The 21646-nt window shown below is 47.6% G+C and overlaps 1 protein-coding gene across 1 annotated transcript; it reads left to right on the forward strand.

Annotated features, from left to right (window-relative positions):
* The first annotated feature begins 1874 nt into the window (after nt 1-1874).
* On the forward strand, nt 1875-7202 carry HHEX (hematopoietically expressed homeobox). Its single transcript, XM_048311963.1, has 4 exons — nt 1875-2282; nt 3920-4098; nt 4324-4374; nt 5976-7202. The coding sequence occupies exons 1-4, from the start codon at nt 1904-1906 to the stop codon at nt 6207-6209; spliced, it is 843 nt and encodes a 280-aa protein (XP_048167920.1). The 5' UTR covers nt 1875-1903; the 3' UTR covers nt 6210-7202.
* The last annotated feature ends 14444 nt before the right edge of the window (nt 7203-21646 follow it).

Genomic DNA, 21646 nt, shown 5'->3' on the forward strand with positions numbered 1-21646 from the left:
CTGCAAAATTAAGTGCTTCATTTTTCTTGTTAGGGATTATGCAGTGGTAGTGGAATGTAATAACTGTGTCATTAAAACTTCCTTTTAACAAGGCCTATTGCTTGTATAAAAGTCAGAAAAGAATAATCTCTTCCTCTATTTATTTGTTTTCCAATAATACAGCAAAACATTTTTTTTTCTTTTTGCATAAACTTGTTCTCAAGATTTTGAATCGACAGCTTGTAAAATATTGTGGGGGCCCTCCATTCTGCTGCCTCATATCATGCACGTCGTTATTCCAGAGGGCAACGGGTCATGGGTTTACTGTACATTTATTAAGTAAATCAAGCTGCAAATCCAACACTTCCAGATGAAAACATTAACTAAACCCCTCGGAAAGAGCAATGCCTGGGAGACTGAGCACAGAGAAAAAATAATCAAAACTGTCAGCTCGCTTTACGTGTACCTGATATTTACAAGGCACAAGACCACGCTTTAAAGGTGAGTTTTGGCATTTGCTAACAATGTAAAGAAAAAGAAAACCCAATCTCTCTGTATTATTAAAAGATATATTTTTTTGTTTTTCATTTCACCAACACCTTTTCGTCTTGCTCTGAGCCTCTCAGTTATTAAGATCTTCGTGGGTTTGAACTGGAGACCTTTTTTTTTTCTTTTTTTAAAGGAAAAAAAAAAAAAAGAAGCAAAGTTATACCAGCACCTGCTATTCCTTAACAGCTTTCTGTGCTTGCTGTCAGCACGGGGGCATGTGAGTGAGACGGTGCACGGCGGGGTCCGCGGACACGCAGGGTGCACCTGCCGCCTCCGCTCGCACGGAGGGGGACAGGGCTGCGCCAGCCGCTGCCGTCGGGGCGAGGCCCCGAGTGCTTGAGGGGTGCGGGCAGAGCGGGGTTCGCTGCCCCTTCCACACCGCTCCCGCCACCCCTCGCCCAAGCCCGGCCGACAGCGGTGCTGGCAAGGGGCAGCCCCGCGGAGCGGAGTCGGCGACGCCCGGACGGAGAGCGCGTCTCTCGCTCGGGGCTGCGGGGCAGGGGGAATCACTCGGCGGGATCTTAAAAATTTAATCGATGGAGCCCAGGTGGCGCTGCTCGGGTCGTCGCGCCGCCTTCTCTGCCAGGGCTGCGGGCACTGGGACCCCAGCCCCGCGCGGTCCCCGGACGCCCCATCACCCTCCAGTTTTCTGCCCGATGCCGGCCGTCGGTACCAGGCCGGACGCGAGAAGTGCGGCGCAACTTCCTGCTTCGCCACGCCGTGCTCTCGGCCCTGTCCTGGGCACGGGGCAGGAGCCTGTGCGGCCCCGCCGCCCACGCACTCCCCCCACCCGCTCCCGGTCCACGCAGTCAGGCGGAGCGCTCGCGCGGACCTTTCCAAAGGAGAGCTCCCCGGGCCGGGTGGGAGGTGCCCATCCCCTTTTTGCTTCCTCCCTCGGTCCGCGCCAGGGCCACGCTGCAGGGGTCAGCGCCCACCCCCATGGGGAAGCCCGAGAACCGGGTGACGCTGTGTCGTGCGCGGGCAGAGGAGCGGGAACCGCTGCGGGAGGCGCCGGGCCCCTGCGCCGTCGGGGTCCGGCGGGTGGCGGATCGCGCCCCGCTGCCCCGGGCTCCCCCGGGCTGCGGCGGTGGTTGATTGGCGCCGCGGGGAGTTCGCTCGGAGAGGCGGGGGGAGTGTTTGCCGGCGGGGGGTGGTTTCCCCCTTCCCTGGCCGGGCTCATTGGCCAGACGGCGCCGTGGCAGGAAGGGGACAGAGACCACGCGGGCTCCGCCCCGCGCCAATAGAAACCTATCGAAGGGTAACCCGAGCCCAGAGAAACCCGCGGCGGCGGTGCCAGCACCCAGCCGCCGCGGTCGGGGCCGGCTTTCCGCAGGGGCGGCCGGGGGCGCGGGGGTGCGCGGGCGGCGACCGCGCCATGCAGTACCAGCCACCGGGCGCGGCGCCGGCGGCCCTGGGCGTCGGCGTCCCGCTGTACGCGCCCACGCCGCTGCTCCAGCCCGCGCACCCCACGCCCTTCTACATCGAGGACATCCTGGGCCGCGGCCCCGCCGCTGCCCCGGCCCCCCACTCCCTGCCCGCCCCGCCGCCGCCAACGCTGCCGTCGCCCAACTCCTCCTTCACCAGCCTGGTGTCCCCGTACCGGACCCCCATCTACGAGCCGACCCCCGTCCACCCGGCCTTCTCCCACCACCTCGCCGCCACCTATGGCACCGGCGCCTACGCCGGGCCCCTCTACTCCTTCCCCCGCGCCGTCGGCGACTACGCGCACGCCCTGATCCGGCAGGACCCCCTGGGTAAGCCATGTGCCTCCCCTCCGCCCTCCCCGGCTGCCGCGCAGCTCGCGTCCCGTCTCCATCCCGCCGTCGGAGCAGGGGTAAATGGGAAGTGCCTGAAAGTGGTCCCCTTTCCCGCCCGCCCCGCTGCCTCTCTGTGTTCCCCCGGCTCCCTCCGGCCCCCGTCTGATTTACAGTAAATTAAAGACGTGCCGCGCTCCAGGTCTGGCAGCGAGACCACAGTGCGCGGCCGCGGTGACTCAGATTTGTTTTCCTTCAAACCAAGTGACTCTGAGAGTGTCCTTAGTAATGTCGCGTGTGGTTTTGGTGGGGAGTTTTAATTGTGCTTGGAGATCGCATGGCAGATCTCAGTCTTTTCCTGCGGATGACTTGAAAAACAGTCGGGAGGCCGGCTCCTCTCGCTGGGGCCCCTGAGGTTCCTCCGCGGGTCGGCTCGGGCCGGGCCGAGCCGGGTCGGGTCGGGGGCCCCGGCGACCACTTCGCGCCCTTGGCCGGGGGAAGCGACCCCGCTGCGGGGGCCGAGCCCCGTGCCCGGGCTGCAGCACTTGTTCTTAGTGATTGCAAAACTGGACCTGACTCACCACATTTGTGCAGTGAAAGAGGCTGACCCTTTCCGTTCATACAGGAAACCTTGAGCTCTCGATAGGAGTAAATCTGGTTTCAGAAGCTGTTAAGTGTTTTCCTGGCCGCCTGAAGCAGGCTCTTCCCCGGGAGTCGTGCACATTGCTGATTACTTTATCGACATCCTCAATACAGACAAATTCAGGAAACACTCGACTTCTGATAGCCGGGATCCGTTTTTCTGATATTGTTCATTTCCTCTGTGTGGGATGTGACTTTATGACAGCTAAAATAACCAGTTGCTTCCTATTTTTTGAGTCTGTTTTGCACCAGAATTACTAAAGCCTGACGCAAGCAAAATCTAGAAAAACAATGCAGCAAATTGCAAAGGGTGCAGGCAGAAAGACAAACAGCGTGACTCAGTAGCACTGGCTAGAGCCTCCTGCCCCGGGACGCGGCCGCGGCTCCGCAGTGGGGCAGGTTCCCCGGCGTGTCGCTGCCTGCACCGCCTCGCCCCTCAAGCGGCCCCGGCCCGGCGTTCAGCCTGGCGGGCACACCGCGGCCTCTGGCGGGCAAGCCCCCAGCCGGGGGTGGGGGACATGGGGGCACTTCTTCCTAGAAGCCCAGTGCCCTCGTGTTGGCGCATCACCCCTGCCCAGCCCCTCGATGTCCCCACTCTCCGCAGGTACCCGGGCACTGGCTCAGAGAAAGGGAGACAGTTTCTTTAGGGCATCGCAGTGGAAGAGCAGAAGGAAGCAAAGGTCTTTTTTTTTTTTTTTTTTTTTTTTTTTTTGGTCTCTTTTCTTTGCGAGATAGACCAACAGGAAACACATTGACGGAAATGTTGCCAAAGCCCGTAGAGTGACTTTAACTGGTCTGCCTGCTTGGCGAAGGGGAAAAATCAGAGAGGGGAAAGATCAGAGTAGGAACTGGGGGAAATAAAAATCAGGCGAAGGAAATTAGCGAGCCCTGGACCCGGCCCGCTTCCAGGCCTGGGCCCGGGCAGGGCCGGGGCTTCCCAGCCACGCGTGTCCGCGGCCGGCCAGTGACCCTCGGCGCTGTCCCTCTCTTTGTAGGGAAGCCGCTGCTGTGGAGCCCCTTCATCCAGCGGCCGCTGCACAAGAGGAAGGGGGGGCAGGTCCGCTTCTCCAACGACCAGACCATTGAGTTGGAAAAGAAGTTCGAGACGCAGAAATACCTCTCTCCGCCGGAGAGGAAGCGCCTGGCCAAGATGCTGCAGCTCAGCGAGAGGCAGGTGAGGCCGTGCCCCCACCCCGGGGAACCGCACCCCCTTTCCGGCCGCTCCGGGCCCGCCGTGCGGCTGCTGTTGGTGCATCGCTCCCGGGAACCTGGCCGGGTCGGGGTCGGCAGGGAGGGGGTGCTTGGCAGGCTCTTGCTTTTTGCTTGTGGCTTGGGTAGGGCTCCAGGCACTCACCGGCTCCAAGACTACCCCGCGCCTTTTCTTGTTGTCGTTGCTCAGGTGAAAACGTGGTTTCAGAATCGCAGAGCCAAATGGAGGCGTCTAAAGCAGGTTCGTGGATGTTTCTGTTTCTATAGAAATAAGTATTTTAATTGTCTTATCTTACGCCGTGCTCGCCTATTCCAGGTTGTATGCAGAAGTCATCTGAAAGGCTGTTTAACCTCTTCACCTTGATTAAAAAGACAAATAGTCATGCTGGAATCCATGAGGGCTCGTTCAGGCAGCACTAATGTTAAAAGCTTCTAATGTAGTTCCTATATCAATTATGCCCGTCTTTCACACACCACCTATTAAAACTCCACGCTAATTGTTTTGTAAACCCATATGTTGTTTAGCCAATTAACGTGGAGAAGATAAGTAATTGTCAGTAAATTACTTAGGCGGTTTTTTTGGAGAACGATATTGGTGTTTTAAAATGCCCCCTCTTAATAAACACAAGTCGATGTATTTTACTAATGTTGGGAGAAGGCAGGTACAAACACCTTTTTAGTTTTGAGGAGCCACATGGAAAACTGAGTAGCTTTTACTTTCCGTTCACAAGGAGTTACAGTGTGTGAAGCTAAGAGGTTAAAGCAGTTTCCCTTCCCTTAGAAATCATACTCAAGCAGATAATTATTTGGGGGTTTTATGGCACTTAGGGCCCAATCCTGCCTGGCTCAGCAAAACTGAGGTCCCTTGGCTCAAATATTTTTGAAAAATTCCAACATTTTGGCCTGAGTCTGGCTTCAGCAAGTCTGACATGGACACACATGTTTTACTGGCAAATTGGCCTTTAATATAAAAGTAAAAACAAAAGAAAACTAATCACAGTACCATGCTCTAGATGAATCTGTTCTGTGACCTTCACCTGAGTTTAACTCAATCTTCAGTTGATTTTTTAATAAAGTCCTATTATTCTGGCAAGAGGCTGGCTAGGGCCCAACCCATGCCACAGTGTCTGGAGACCTCGCTTGGGATCTCGGCCATTTTAAGTCATTTCCTCCTTTTCATTCAGTCACATCCATTTCTCCAAGCCCGGATGGTTATATCCTGGGTACGTGTCTCTGCCTGCTTTCTCTTTAGAGTAGCATTTAATGCCCCCTTAGGGGACTGGGCTCTCCAGACAGGTGCCAATACAGGGTACTCTTGCCTTCACAAACAGGGTTTGGGTTCGGTTTGGTTTTAGTGGTGAGTGTTTTAATGTTGAGCTTTAGCTTAATTAGTAATTTTTTTCCATTTGCTTTTGGGCCACTGATGGATTCAGCCTCCCTCCTCTTGCTGTCGGGTGTAATTAAAGAAAGATCAGGGCAGGAGGAAGCTGTGTGTCGGTGTTTGTAGACTCATAATAAACATTTGCTTTGCTAAAGACAAAAGTTCAGAGGTTCCTGGGCTCCAGCAGCTCCTGACTCGTTTGAAGTGACTGCGATAACCATCGCCAAGGAGCCTTATTCACGGCAGCAGCCCCTGTGGCTGTGAGGGAGTGCAATCAGAGCCCTCGCCCAGCCCTGTCCCACTCAGGCAGGTTTATAGGCAGGAGGCCCGGGGAGGTAGCGGGACACCTGCCTCTTTCTGCAAGAAACCCAAGGTGGTTTTCCCACACAGCACAGCTGGAATTCCCAGGCCTCCTGACTCTGGCCTGTAGTTCTGTACCAAGCAGGATTCTTTCATTGCAGGAGAACCCCCAGGCCACCAAAAAAGAAGAAGTAGAAGGTGCTGACAGTCACAGTGACCAAAGGCCGGAGAGCTGCCAGAGCCCCGAGCAGAAGGGTAAGGAGGTCTCTCTGGATGGCTCACAGTACACCCCCTCACCAGCCTCACAGGAGGACCTGGAGTCAGATGTCTCTGATGACTCTGATCAAGAAGTGGACATTGAAGGCGATAAAGGCTATTACAATGCTGCCCACTAACAGCCCCATGCAGAGAGCGGACCCTAACTCGGCTTGCACTTTACCAGGGGCTGGTTTGAAAGAATATTGTGCTGCAGGAGAAAACTTTCACCGTTACACTGAAAGAAAAAAAGCATCACCAAATAGACTCATTTTATAATAAGCAGAGAAAGAAAGATGTATTTTCTGCAAACAGTTCAGTTTTGGCATCTCTAATTTGGTTAAAGGACCATGGTTTGTATTTAATTATTTGTAAGATATGTTTGTACAATAATCAATGTTCTAACTGGAATATAATTCTGCACCCTGTCCTTGCTCACGGTGGTGGAGAGGGTCTGAATCAGCTGCTGTCAGTGATCAGGCAAAACTCTAGCTAGTGTGGAAGTGAGTATGGATTGCAGGACTAAGCCCTTTATATGTGTAAACAAACGTACTTTAAATAGATTAATTTAAATGCCCTTTTTAAGCAGAAAAATATGTTCTGTGAAATAGGGAGGGATTTGACCATCCCAAGAAGTGCCTTATGCTTGCACCCTTTTATGTGCCGTGGTGCTCTCTACTGAGACATCCCTCCATTTGTCAGGTAGAGTTGTTGGACAGATTCCTTTTTCCTCTTGTGTGAGATGAAATGTGCCTTCTCAGATTTTTGAGAACCTTGCCTCACAGTTTGGATGGTTCCATTTGCAGAAAAAAAATTACTTTCCTCCTTTAAAATCTCTAGCACTGTTTTTTATGGATTTCATATTTGAAGAGAAAATGCAAGGAGCGATAGGGCCCTACTGCAGGAGAGAAACTGGCATCAGCTGTGGGGCATAAGTGAGGCACACAGGTGTGGGAAGATAATGCCTATCTGCTTCTGTACATAGTAGTTTTGTTTAAAAGTCTTGTGGTTTTATACCTCACATTGTTCATATTTTGTACATATTTGTTCAGTGTTAAAAAAAAAAGGCAAAACCTGGTATTTAATTTTTGATGGACATATCTGTGAAATAAACCTAAATTCTGCACCACTCACCACTCTGGCCATCCAGTTACTGGCAGGAGAAAACCCAAACCTCTCCTCTACCAGCAGTGCCCCAGGTGTGTTGTAAGCGGGCTTTTCCCTCACTGTGCCGGTCACCAGCCACCCCACAGCTTTCTGGGTGCCCTTGGTTGCAGGAGTCTCATGTGGTCTCACTGCTATATTTTTTTGCTGTTTTTCACCCCACGTTTCAGTTTTGCCCATGCCCACACGGGAACAGGCTCTGTGGCAGGAGGAGGAAAACCTGGCTGGCAAGCCCAGGCTGGAAGCATGGGTGTTTACCCCCGAGTCGTCCCGACCTCGGGGGGCCGGAGAGGGGGTGCGGGCTGGAGGAAGAGCGGGGCCGGCAGAGCCTGCTCAGGGCCGGGCATCGACCGCAGCCGGGGCAGACGCTGACCCACCTGAGTCAACAGTGGTTATTCATCGGCCTTTCTCCGAAATTACGTTGAACTGGGGAAGGAGCACGGACCCCGGGGTACGAGAATTGCTCCCAGGAGCGGGCATCCTCGGTGGGCACCCGCGTGGGTATTCAGCCTCTCCAGGTGCCGCAGTGAGCACCCAGGGAACAGGGACTTACTTAACCCGGCCAAGTGTCACGGAGGCTTTTAGGGACAAAAAATGTTTTTCGATAGCAACAAGTGACTATTGTTCTGGTGAGGGAGGATGGCCCTTACAGCAGCTGAAATGTCGCTTCTAATCGAGTTAATGCTTTGAGAAATACCAGCTGAGTTTTCTGAATAAGTTCAACCCACTACAGTGGGGCTTTAGCTTTGGTTTATTTTAAAACCGCGTTCATGAACGGGGCCCGAAAAGACGAAGCGATCGGGAGGTTCTGTCCCCCTGCCCGTGCACGCCGTGCACAGGCTCCGGCTGCCCCCCGAGCTGCTCCGGTCGGGGCCGCGGCAGGGCCGAACGCCTGCCGCTCGCATGCCGGCTCCGGGGACTCGGGCACCGGGCCCTGGTTTAACGCTGCCCGTGAAAAAGGGAGCCTGGAGACGCTCCAGGGCGTCCCTGGGGCTCCTCTTCGCCTTTGCGCCCGGATCGAGCCCAGCGCGGTGCGCGCCACGCGAGGAATCGCTGGCGGGCGCAGACAGCTCCCTGCTGGGGAGGAGATCGCTTCTCCGTTCTTCGGCTTTTCTCTCGCTCGGGTTTCTGTCGAGGCTCTCAACGCGGGTCCCGACGGGGACGGGAATAGCCTACCGTGAGTCCCGGGAGCTGCGGGGGGGAGGGTGATGGGGGTGGGAGGGCCGGAAGCAGAGCAGGGAACGCTCGGGAAGATGCGTCCCGACTGTACGCGTCTGTTTTTCTTTCTCGGTCTCTCTGTCCCGACCGATATCAAGGAGCACGAAACCGGCCTTACCTCTTCACCGCAACTTCGTGTGATGGCTGTGCTTTGGCGTGGGGATGGGAACACGCGTGGGACAGAGCGGCCGTGGCGGGTGGGCAGCCGCCGGCGGCCCGTCAGAGTGGGCGCTGGGCAAACCGCATTTCCAGGAGGGCTGATGCCGCCGTTCCCGGCCGGGACAAGCCGGGAGCCAGCCAGGCCCGATGCGGTGGGCGGGGCGGGGGCTCTGCCCGAGGCACTACTTGGGGTCGCGTCCCGGGCGAGGTAACGGGGTCCAGGGAAGCCGGGCTCGACAAACCCCGGCGCTTTCCCTACCGTGGCAGGGATTTGGCGGCTCCCTGAAGGTGGGGAGCTCCGATGCGCTGTCTGCAGCCGCCTGGCCAGGGATGGGGATTTCCAGGATGTCGCGACAGGTGACAAACAGTGCTGTAACCCGGGCTGGGCAGTCAATATGCCCTTACTCATCCGCCCACCCGGGGAGGGGGCTTACGGAGGCAAAACACACCGGCAGGTCCGGCCGAGCTGCCAGTCAGAAGTAGCCCCCCAGCAGCTGTCCCTAATTCCCCCAGCTCGTTTTCACAGCGGGGGAGACCGACGTGGGGATGTCCACTGTGGGGCAGACGAGTGTCCCTCCACGGGCACTCTTTGCTCCTTGGCAGGAGGAAAAACAGCCAAAGCACTTTACACCGTTCGGGAAAACCTTCGAGCCCCTTCCGTGCCACCCTGCTCTGTCCTGTTTGTTTGCCCGTTGGCTATTCCATGCCGAACTGGCACGTATGACCTTTCCAGCACAACTCCCGTCTTGTTTTCGACTTTTTTATCAGCCGATTCAACTTGAAAATGGTTATCATTTAGCAGAAAAACAAACAGAAAAGCACATTTTTGTAAGCAAAACGTTAATGATTGGAAGAATTGCACCAATTTCAGCTTGACAGTGTGTGATTAATCCTCCGGGTCAGGTACTTATATTTTTAGTCATTAGGTTCGTCGGCCTTTGATATGCAGAACTGTTTCTAGCCTAATAGGCTATCGACCGAGCCGCTGTGTACTTTGACTCCTGCGCAGCGCGGTCCCCGGGCCCGCGGCGGGCACAGCGCGGGATGCGCGGGCAGCGCCGGCCGGGCGGGGCCGGTCCCGCAGGGCCGGTCAGGGGCAGCGGCGGGAGCCGCCCCCGGGCGGGGCAGGCCGAGCCCGCTCCCGCGGCCGGGACACGCGTGGGGCTGCGAGTTCGCGCCCGCCGCCAGTGCTGCCGCGGGGGCGCGGAGAGGAGGAAGGCGGATACGCGATATTTGCAATGCAGGTCACTTTAATCCTTCACACTGAAATGTCCAGAGCCTCTTCTGTTGCACAATAATAGGAAATAATAACTCATGGCTGCTAATTGTTTGCTTTCGCTGAAAAGGACCTTCCTCTGGTCATATCGGATAAAAGGAGTTTTATCCATCCACTCAGTTTAGTGGACGACAAGAAATGCTATTAGGCCTGGAAGATATCTGCTATTTAATGTCGCCTCAGAAGACAAAAAAAAATAAGAAAAGGGACAGACAATAAGATCTGTGCACGGGTATTATTGTCTTTTAGCTACGTATGTATATATTAAAAATGTTAGTTTTTGAAGACATTATTTTAGCACATGAGAAAGTTTCAAGACAGAGCTGTAAACCTGAAAGATGCATGAACAGCAGGTCAGAGCATGCTGATCTGAATCAGATCAACTTCCCATTAACGTTTAGCAGTGATTTGGGCTTAGTAGGGACTTTGTCCAGGTGTTTGGGTGACAACTGCTTACCAAAAAGCCTTTGCTGGTAGTTGAGTCTCTGTCTTATTCTGAATCATGGACTGGCTCCAGAGCTCCTGAGCACAGGAGGTTTGCTTATTCCTATTTATCCGAAACAGGAAATCAATGTGTATTTCTAAAATATTTCAGATGGTGCATGTCAAGGCCAAAAAAACTTTACACAATCATGTAAAAGCCTTATCATGTTAACTTAAGTGGCTCCGTTTCACAGCTCCATTGTTTGAGAGCTATTGACAAATGTCTACTAAACCCCGGGAGTCTCAAGCACATCCAGGCTGTGTTACCTTGGTCACTTCGAGTTATACCAGCAAATTATTATTTGGTGGAGTCTTTCAATTGAGTTGGTGACTTGTGAATTTTCCCCTGAATGTTAGATACCCACCCATGTTATAAAGACTTAATCTCTAATGTGACTAATTGAGAGGTAGATATTTTCCCCTATCAGATTGATACCCGCCTATGCCATTAAGCCTTAATAATAAACAGAACTAATAGGTTTGTTTGGGTTTGTTGGTTTTTTTGCTTTGCTTATTTGGTTTTGTTGCTGTTTGGTTTGTTGTTGTTGTGGGGGTTTTTTTTTACATAGCAAAACAGAGCCTGATATTAAACAGTCTGAGAGGCTGTTCTTATGCTTGTTTTAGAATTGTTGTAATGACTTTTTAATTTTTATTATTTTTTCTTTCTTGAAAGTATTGTTCAAGATGTCACAGATACTATTACAATTCCGGGAAAGAGATGTTCTGATTTTTTCACTCTCCAGTAAGCTGGATAGGAGCAAACCAGTGTAAGGATATGTATTAATGACTAAGAATTTATCTGCTGACTTTTATAAGTCAATTGCTAGAGTGGGTATGTGTGCAAGCATGTGAGCTAGACACATTCAAGTGGCTGTTTAAAGGAGCAGATTTGATCAAGGGTTTTGTCTGAGTGCATTTTGGTGAAAACAAAGTCAAAGTCAAAACTAACTGCTGTGGTGGCCTGTAAGAAAGGAATCGGTGCTCACAGTCAGCTAGAAATACTTACGCTAAAGACAAACTGAACTTTGCATTTGTTGGTACAGTTTAGGCAAATGATTTGGGTTAAAAGACTGAATGGGCATGAAAAATCATCTGCCATCTCATCAGCCTTAGGGAAGGAGCCATTTCTAGGAGACCAAATTCAATCAAGCTTATTTAAGGACTAAAAATCCCATCTGACAGACACATAGACCTCAACACTTTTAACATGATTTTAGCAGGCTTAGTTGCAGTCAGCCAGGAGCCTAGAATATGACCTGCTAAAACTTGGAAGATTATATCAGTATACCCTTAGTTGGTCTAGCTTTTGACTGAACTAAATCTACGGAAAATCTACTAAATCTACTGAAAAAAGGATCCTTTTCCCCCTTGTTGTCTAGACAGGCCCTTCACGGTTTCCCTGCACTTCAATCTGTGCCATTGCTTTGAAGATCTATGTGGAGAAAATTCTTACCGATCCTTTCCTATGCTATTATACTCCTTGGCTGTTGCAGTAGGCATGCCATTGTAAGGAGTATTCTGTCATTGTCTAGACAAGCATAAATGTTGTATTTTTAGAATGACTTAGCAAACACTTTTAAACACTTTTTAGGATTTGACTTGTCCTGTCTATGCAAGGTTTCAGATCATGGTAGTCAAACCTTGTTAGCTAATATCTTTAAAAAAACAAATTTTACCCTAGTCTAGGCATACTGAAAGAGAGTTCTTGTCCTGGAATACACCCACGTGAAGGTAGAGCCGTTTTAAAATGAGTCAGGATTGCCCACTACCCTGCAATTTTATCTCAATGACTTACTGCAGCTACCAGGATAAAAATCACAGGTTAAAAGGGGAAGAAGTAACTTTCTTTTATACACATCAGTTCTTCCACTTCCTTTTCTGTGTAATAAGGAACCCTCTTACACAGCCAAAAACCTAATCTAGCACACAATCAGAGAGACCTGTTGTAGTCCTAAGGTATAGAAGGACCCAGTCCTGCAAAAGGATGGACCAGTGGCTGAGGTTACTTCCCAGGTACTTATCCTGGAAGTTCTTCCCAAACGTACCTTGGAAATAGCCCAAGTTGCTGTAAGCAGTTTATAGATGATAACCCTTTAAGGAAAAGGTCTGCACTAATTTGGTTCATTTTGGCTGGTGGGTGTTGAAGCCCCGCCAGCACTTCAGAGAAAGTTTGGCTGATTGAGGGAGTTTCGTTGGTTAGTTCTGGGCTCCATGGCTAGTAAAACACCAGATTAAACTTATCTCTGAGCATGTCAGTGCCAGTTAAATGTGGGCAGGAACTGCGAATGAGTTGCTCTGTTGGCTGAAAACAAACACAGGGCTGTATAAGTCAGGGTGAGAACAGCCAAACAAGTTGAGCTGTAGTAGAAGAGGCTTAGGGGCTCAGAGGCAAAAATAATGGGATGGGGTAGTAGCTCTGCAGCCCCATGGCATACTGATGCAGGCAGTGGAGCAAACCAAGAATTTCTTCTGAAGTTTGTCAGATAATGGTAAATTATTGTTTTGGGTAAAGGGCTGAGACTGATCTGGCAGTCTGGCAGGGACCAGACTGAAGTTTTCCATCCAAGTAAGATTTTGGGATAAACTAGTGGTCAGCACAATCCCTAGGAGGTGGATGGGGTCTGCCCTGCAGAGCTAAACCTTTTTCTGTGACTTTGTCCCTGGAGACTCAGACAGCATTGGCTTGGTCACCAGTAATGCACCTGGTACAAAACTGTCTCCTTGGTGCAATACCTCCTGCAACTTCATGAGCATTTTACCCCAAGTGAAGCACCCTAATTCGATTCAGTGGAATAGCAGCAACAGTGGCAGCAGCAAAGATGGCAGCCCTTGGCAGTCTCTGTCACCTGAACTCACATCTCTGAGCAGGCAGGAGATGTGCAGCACTTCCCCAGAATCACATCTGTTTATGGTAACTCTTTTCTGGGGAGGACTGAACCCCATCAGATCACTAGTTGCTTTTGAAAATCTCAGTCAGAACGGTATGCAGATAGTCTTTGTGTTGTTCACCGCTTCCCATACTGTGGTACGAGAAGAGAATGCTGACACTGCAATAGCTGAATAAAAGACACCCATTTTCTGCCAGTGTTACTCTCATAATGAATATTGTTCAGGCTCGGGGCTGGTTTGCTCCACCAGCTACCCCTACCCCGCTGCCTTTGGGAGTGTCTGGGTGGTCAGGGTATACTCACAAAAAGTGCAGGTAGTGAATATCAGCATACATTAAAATATATTTATGACTTAATTAAAAAAACTTACGCTGAAAAGTACAGTTTTTTCTCCCTTTTTAACCTTTGCCTGATACTTTTGCCGTAGCAAAATATATGCTACCTGCATATGGAAACAAATGCTTTTTCTAGAGAAGAGGATTATGCCACAGAGGCCTGTGGCTGACATGACACCGGAACTCCTCTGAAAGTAGTGTGTGGTAGGATGCAACTGGCCAACTTCAGAGTCTTTTGCAAGACAACAGAAGTTCCCTGTGCTTGAAGTAATAAACATCTGACATGCACAGTTGTGGTTGGGGAGGGCGGTTTATATTGATTCATCAGCAACCACTCCAGAATGAGATTGCTGTGTTGTAATATAACCCTTGGAAGGAGTTTCCTGACAAAATTATTTTCTGTTATTTTGTATTTTTTTTTTAAGGATGATACTTTTGCCTCATGACTGTCTCCTGAACTATCAATCACATGATTCATTAACACAACATGTACAATCTTATTTCCTATGCATATGCGGAATAATCTAGCACTGGCAAATGAGGTATACATGATGATACTTTTAAATGTTAAGTATTACGTTATTTGTTGGTTGCACCAGAACAAATGTAGGATAAATAATGCCATTAAATAACAAATGGATTAAGGCCTTATTTCTTCTTAGTTGATTACGGAATCTGCATTACTACATACTTTCCATTATTTGCAAATTACACCAGACAGATTGAATAAATGCTTTAAAATGGGTCCTGAACACTGGTTTAGAAGCACAGAGGAAGTGGTTTCTTAGACAACTGCTACCCACATATTGATTTAATAACAGAGAGGTGGAGGGGCAAAGATGATTATGTTGATGTACTGAGCTGTTGATTGTTTAATTGAAGGTAAAATTTTTAGCTTCACTAGTCAATTACCTGATCTCATTAAGTTCTTAAAAATCACTAAAATACCATTCTCGCTGAAGCAGCTGCACTTTGCTACTATATTGTCTAAAGCATTAGGAAAATCATTTGCTAATGGTGATTTACAAGTGTAAACATGGGATATTTTTAGCATCTGAATAAGCTTTCCCCGTGTGAGAGATTTTGAATGACTACCATGCACCAGGTATGTAAGGGCAAAGAAGGATATGAAATGTTATGTTTGCTTAAATGAACCTTAAACTTCTAAATATTTTAAGGTTTTTTTCTATTTGAGCCTTATCAACAGAGTGGAAAATAGAAGTAGAAAATAACAATTTTTTAGTATTAAAGCTGTTTCAAATAGAAATGTAAGAAATGATTTGGTGCCTGTCACATAACGGAGGCTGTTTTAAGGATAAATGTAAACTAAGACTAAGCATTTGGCATCCCTGTGGAGGAAGAAGTCCCATGCTGTGAAGATGCTGAAGATGCCAGACTGGCAGCACAAGGTGATGATGCTCTGAGGACTCCAGAGCAGCAAGGACAGCTCATCCTGGGCCTCGCCTTGTCACTTTCGAAGCTGCTGATAGAGGACTTTGCATAGACCTCTTGGATTCTATATACCGTAGTGTGTACTGTACTGACATGAGCACTGCTAGCAATAAATGGCATTTTTTTGTATTTTCAAACATCCCAGGAACAGATTCTTTCAGGTTAACACATTTTTATTTTGCAGGATGCCTGTCCCAGCAAAGGTAAGTGATCAGTCTATGTTTATACAGTAATGTAAGAAGCCTTTTTCAAAACCTGTGTGGAAGAGTTCTGTCCTTGTGTACTTTGTTTGGTTTTTAGATCAGTTCAGAGAAAGACAGCTGGTTTTCCATGCAGAAGGAATCTGGGATGAATTTCTTCATTCCTGCAAGCAATGTGATTTCGGGCACATGAACTTGATGAACTCTCAGAAAGGAGCTAGACAAGTTTTCCTCAGTGCAAAGATGTAATGAAGTTATGAACAAGTCCCAGAATGTGAGATGAGGGAAGACCTAGGTTGTATTACCTTCCCCCTTCACAGAGGGTTAATGAGACATGGTAGTAGTTGAGAAACAATTTAGAAGAAATTCAGTAATACCAAGACTTCCCAGTTTTTGGGGTTACTCCCACTGATGTCTGGTTCTGTGCCAATCCATGTGCCACTTAAAATCTCTTTGAAATAAAAAATGACTGTCAAAATTTGAAAAGAGGACAAAAACACACAGCATCAACTAGGAAATGTGCCAGTTCCCTGATCCTAGAGAGCATGCCTCCAGACTTCTCAGGAAATATAATTATCTTCCTGTAACTACCTATTATTGCTTGAAGTTCCCATACATCAGTAGCTCCTAAGCTACCCATATGGTTGTTACTAAAGTTTTTAGGTACTTGAATTGAAGTGCAAAGTGCAAGGCAAATAAAACTACTAGTGTTGCATTTTGATGTTATGTAAATTGGCAATTGCATTCTGCACAAGGCGTTGATATAAATTATGAGATCAAGTGAAATTTGAGGGCATTCACAGGGAGTCTTCCTTAATATTAGGTAGGTGCCAGAAAGTATTTTGTGTTGTAACACAGACTGTGGGCATGAAAAAGGCAAAACTTAGTTTTTAATACAACAACATTGATTTAGGTATTTCAGACTGCAAAACGACTCAGGGTCTGGAGTTTGGCTTTGCTTTCTATTTTTTTGACTGGCTATTGCCTTTTTAGGATGTGGGGAGGGGGATGTTTTGGCCCTGCACTGTTTTGTATTGACTGTGGAATAGGGCAGAAAGAGTAGGAGGAGCTGTATAGAGCTACTCCATGACTCACTCGTACTGTCAAGCCAGAGAAGTTTGTTGTGCCAGTGTCCAAAATGGTGCTGCAACCTTTCTCAGGTTTAAATAGCACAAACCCATTTTTGGAAGGAGTATAGCCTGTGTTACTTGGTTAACCATTGCAGTTTTCGGAATGATAGCAAATTTGGCTGTGATTTGTTCACAGGAACTATTAAACCATTTTAAGCACTGATTCAAAGGTAGTTCTTGGTGATAGGTGATATCAACAGTGGGTTGACTTCCTACTTGGTAAGTGGGCCAGGAAAGCCATCCTGGTGGAAAGGAGAGCCTGGAAGGTTTCCTGTGAGTAGAGCCCTGTGACCCAGGAGATCCTGCAGAGAGAAGCTACAGGAATAGCCAGCTCAGGAAAGTGCCTGAGGGGCCCAATATTTGCAGAAGTGTTCTGAACTATCATTCTGCTTAGGGTCTTTGTGGTTTTGAGATAAGAAAATGAGGAAACTGAATGAAAGCAACTACCCACCAAAAGGGTGAATTGTATAAGGATATCACTTCTGTGCGCCATCTCCTCCCCCTTGCAGACCTGTACACTGGCAGAGGCTGCCTTGCTACTCTTGGTAAACAACTTTTGAGGTGTTTGACTGGCATTAAAGTTCATGCAGCCTTTTCGATGCCAAATATCTTGTAACCTGCACCCTGAATATTGCATGCTGATACACAGCTATCCATTTCATTCATTTAATTTCTATTTTCAAAGTAGAATAGAAGAATCAGAGTGTAATTTTCTTAAATATAATGAGTACTTAATTCTGAAGTCCACCTTTTAAGGTCTCGTTAGTTTGTATTTTTGTTTGTTTGTTGTGTTTGTGTGTGTTTATTTATTTTTATTCTATTTTTATTTTCAGTGATTTTTCATGTTCTTCAGAGAAGGAAGAACTACTTCTCCGGTAGCATGAGCTATACTAGATCCTGCAGGTTGCACTTGATGTTGATTTATATGTAAAACTTAGCAAGGAGTGTCAGCCTAGAGAGACCTTTGTCCTAACAAATAAATCAACATATTTCCTAAAATGAAGGTGCCAGGTGTTTACTTAATTTGTGGTTTTCATTCGTTTTTCAGTTGACTTGAGCTCATGCCAGCTTATATTGCACTGGATTACATTTTAAATTTTCTAAAACATATTCTCTAGGAAAGAAGCAATTACAGTGCAGTGTATTTTGAAACTACAAGAGTCTGTGGTCATAGTACTTGCCTATAAAACACATTTCTCAAATTTCTGTCTTCCAAGAATCAGCTAAAGCATAATGCTGGGAATATAATGTATAATGAATGAAGATATTTCAGTGATTTGTGAGGATTTGTCTCATTCTATTTCTAGATATGAGTAGGTCATTAACTAGCCTATACATATGTATACATTTAAAAGCAGAATCTTCCCTTGCCCACTAAGATCAGTAATATACGATATAAAAACACTGAAATGTTTCATTATATCTTTTCTCTGACTGGGTACGTCTCATTCCCAAGATGATAAACTTTCTGAAAAACCTTTTCATGAGATCACTCACAAATATTAAGGCTTTTAATAGTCACATCATGCAATGCTTATATTGCCTAGCCAACATTTATTGTGAATCTATTAATGCCCTGCTTTTAATTCCTAATGATACTAAAATTAAATTAGCTGTGAACTCCCTTACAACGTCTTTCTCCTGATCTGGAAGACTGTTTATACAACCAATCAGGGAAATTAGCTGCTCACTGGCAGGGCAAGTGTCTGCAAATAGTCTCTGCAATAACATACTAGCCACTGCAAATGGAGGAATATGAATTAAGCATATAGATTTTGCACTTGTTTCCCTTGTGCCTCCCCCTTTCCTTGACATGTTTACTAACACATTTATAATGTCAGAAAGAGCTCTGAATGCTGAGCATTAATTACATGTGGGAACTGGAGCATAAAATAACATCTACATTTTATCCTTTTTAATCAAGAGGAAATGCCCTAATGTTGGATTTAGATTTAATACAAATATTTAATACTAAATATTTGACTCACTATATATTCTGTCAGTAGATTACCTGGTATTTATCACACTTTGCAAAACTAGAGCTTTAATGCCTCATTTGACATGATTTTGTCAGTCCCTGGCAGAAAGCTGATAAAATGTCCATTTATGCCATTATAGCTGCCTCTTGTAGCACTTGTGCTGCTATGGAGAGGGGTCAGTTGTCTTTTGCCTAAAACCTTTGGTTTTGATAATTTTATAACAGGTTGATCTCTAAAGTTCACTTGGCTGTATTACAGTAGATAAGTTCTAGACTATAAATCAGGTTTTAATGGTACAAAAATAGCTTAAATTGACTAAGTGGCCAAAAGTTATCTAAATAACTGCATTCTTTCTGTCAAGGTAGCTGAAACTGGAGTTAAAAGTACCACTGGATTTCCATTTCTTCCCTTACTTTGAGTTTCTTCTTCATAGGACCTTTTTTTACCTCTTGCTGGGCATTTTTAAAAATTTCCTTTTATGCACTGCTAGCAAGAAAAAAGGCTTTCCACAAAAAATGGCAAAACTGAAACAGACCAAATTATATGATCCCTGCTGACCAAACAAGATGATTCCAGAGAATTCTCTAGCTCTGAAACTCTGTCCAGCTGTGTGCTTTTACACAGGCATTGTTGTCAGAATGGGCAACATATTACCCTGCACCCCAGCTCTTACACGTAATGTGGATATGCCAGTGCCGGGTACCCTGTGCTCAAAAGATCTGCATTGGGAATGGCTTGTTATAAATGCAGCAGAACTATTTAACACTTATTTCTAATCCACCTCCATCTTTATTCGTGGTTTTAGAAGTGGGTCCTGTGTCACTGATCTGCTGACTGGGCCACAGCACTGCTCACCCTAGGTCACCTGCAGCCCTGCCCATGCACACGCTGTGGGCACTGAACCTGCGACTCCCTTTTAATTAGAATAAAAAAAGAAGAGCAAATGAAAAAGAAAAAAAAGTGTATTTAATATTTTGGCTCTTGAATAAGCTGGGACAGCCTGAGGAGGTAAAAATGAGACAGGGAGTTCTGTTTCTCCCATGATACCTTCCATTTCATCAGGCTCTGCTCACAGGGTGACAGCTTTACTGGCTCTATCAAAATCAGTAAAATAATAAGACAAATGCAACAATGAGTAGCAAGAAGGGCTACTCAAACATGCAGTGCTTTGTCCCTCACCTGCACCGGCAGGGAGAAGCTTCCTGCAGGACTGGCTGAAGCCCTCTTGGATAATTAGTGAGTTAGTTGCACAACAGCCTCCATGTCCAGTGTAGTAACACCATTGGAAATACGGTATGTGTGTCTCTTTAGGAAGACTGGCATATTCTTACAATTACCTAAGCAAAATGAATTGCAGAATTTCAGGTCAAGCCTGATCTTTGCCCTGTCTCCAGAAGTGCAAGGACAGTCAAGTTACTGACTCGTACAGAGTACAATGCATCCTGCGTATTTTCTTTCCTTTTTTTCTGGTTGATCCCATTGAAGCCAATGTCAGCATCCGCTAAATGAGCATTTACCTTTGGCGGCTGGATTTTGGTAAGGAAAGTATGTGGAAAGTCAGATACTCTAGGATGTTGAAAACAGTGCTTTTCAATTTATGGGCATAAATTAATTTTCCCCCCACCAAAACAGAAGGAAAAGTAGTTCCAGCACTGACAGCTTATACTCTGTGGAGATGTCCAAAACCTGAGCATACAACCTGTTTCAAGAAATTCAGGTGCCACTTATCTGTGTTCCTGGCCAGGTCTGTCCTTGCTGATAGTGTTCAGCCACCAACAGCCCAAGGGTACGATAATCTTCCCCTGCGACCGGTGGCGATTTGGGTGACAGGGCTTTAGTTTCTCCCTCTGCTTTGGGAAGGACAGAAGATGGGCAATTAAAACAATTTCCCCAGTAAGACCCATTCAAAGGTGGAAGGAGAGTCATGCATACTTGTGCATACTTACAGTCCACCCACTCCTTCCTTCCCTGGGCCCACCCTTCCTCCCTCCTCACTGTCCCCAGGGAGCAGTGGCTCTGCCTTTGCTGGATGCTGTGGCAGCACTGGGGGGCTGTCAGAGAGCCTGTCCTTTCTGCAGGGCCTAGGAGGAGGGGCAGAGATGCTCTGGGGGCCACGAGTCCTCCTCCATCCAGGAAATGGAGTAATCTGTGTAGCTAAAAGCGATAAAGAGCTTCCCTTCTACCGATGCCAACTCACATGGTATGTGTTTGACAAGCCCAGGTAGCTGCTTTCCTCCTGTGCTCCATGCCCGACAACTGGAGCTACAAATTCTCTAATATAACATATGTTTCTGGGTCATTATGAAGAGGAAATTATCTGTGTGGTGGGTTGAGGTAGGCATTTGTGCTAGCATGGAGATTGACATTCTCATGGGAACCTGCAGAGGTGGCATCAGCCTCTGGGACCACTGGAACAGCACCTTTTGTTTGCTGACCTGGTGGAAAGGCAGCTCTTCCGTGCTCAGCAGTGCTAGTCAGCAGAGGCCTCAGAGCTTGTGGGATCAGCACTTTATTCACATGAAAGACCTGATGCCTTTGATTCAGTACTTCTGTCTTGCCAGGATGATGACACCAAAGCAAAGGTCTCTGTGATCTCACTGTCTCAGCAGCTTTCACGTGTGAGCTTGGTACACAGAGAGTTGCCCCTCTGGCATCTATTTACTCAGCGGAAAGGGAGCAAAAAGGCACAGACTTGCCCAGGGTCACACAACAGAGGTGTCGCCAACTCTTTGCAGTGCACTCTTTATTGCACCAGGTTTTAGAGTTCGTTTTCAGCCTTGGTTCTTGCTGTTGTGTGATAACCTGGTCCTTAATTAAAAAAAAAAGAAAAAAAAAAGGTGCAAAGACCCCGTAACACTGTCAAAGAGAAATTAGAAAATGTGTAGCCAGGGACTAAAAGTATCATAATGCAAATAAGAACCTATGTGATATTTAAAACAAATATGCTTTTCTCAATTTTCTGACTTTTCTGAACAGGGCAACTCACAGTTTTAACATTGTTACTGGAAATGGTGAATGTTATGCTTTGAAGTCCTCTAATGTGCTGAAGATGCTCCTGTTCACATGCACAGTTCTCAGGGTTGCCCTGGCCACAGCTTTATTGGGGCGATGATGTGGGTGGAGATACCAAAAAAAAAAAAAAAAGACACAAACCAAGGGCAGGAAGAACTCACACAACTTCTTTTTTCACTTCTTGTCTCCTTTGATTTCCCACACGACCCCTGCTGCTGGTGCCATGCTTGTTAGCTGATGGGCCAGCATGGTGGCTGGCCAGCGTATTATTTACACAGCCT

The sequence above is a fragment of the Corvus hawaiiensis genome, chromosome 8, assembly GCF_020740725.1.
Source record: "Corvus hawaiiensis isolate bCorHaw1 chromosome 8, bCorHaw1.pri.cur, whole genome shotgun sequence".
Taxonomy (NCBI): domain Eukaryota; kingdom Metazoa; phylum Chordata; class Aves; order Passeriformes; family Corvidae; genus Corvus; species Corvus hawaiiensis.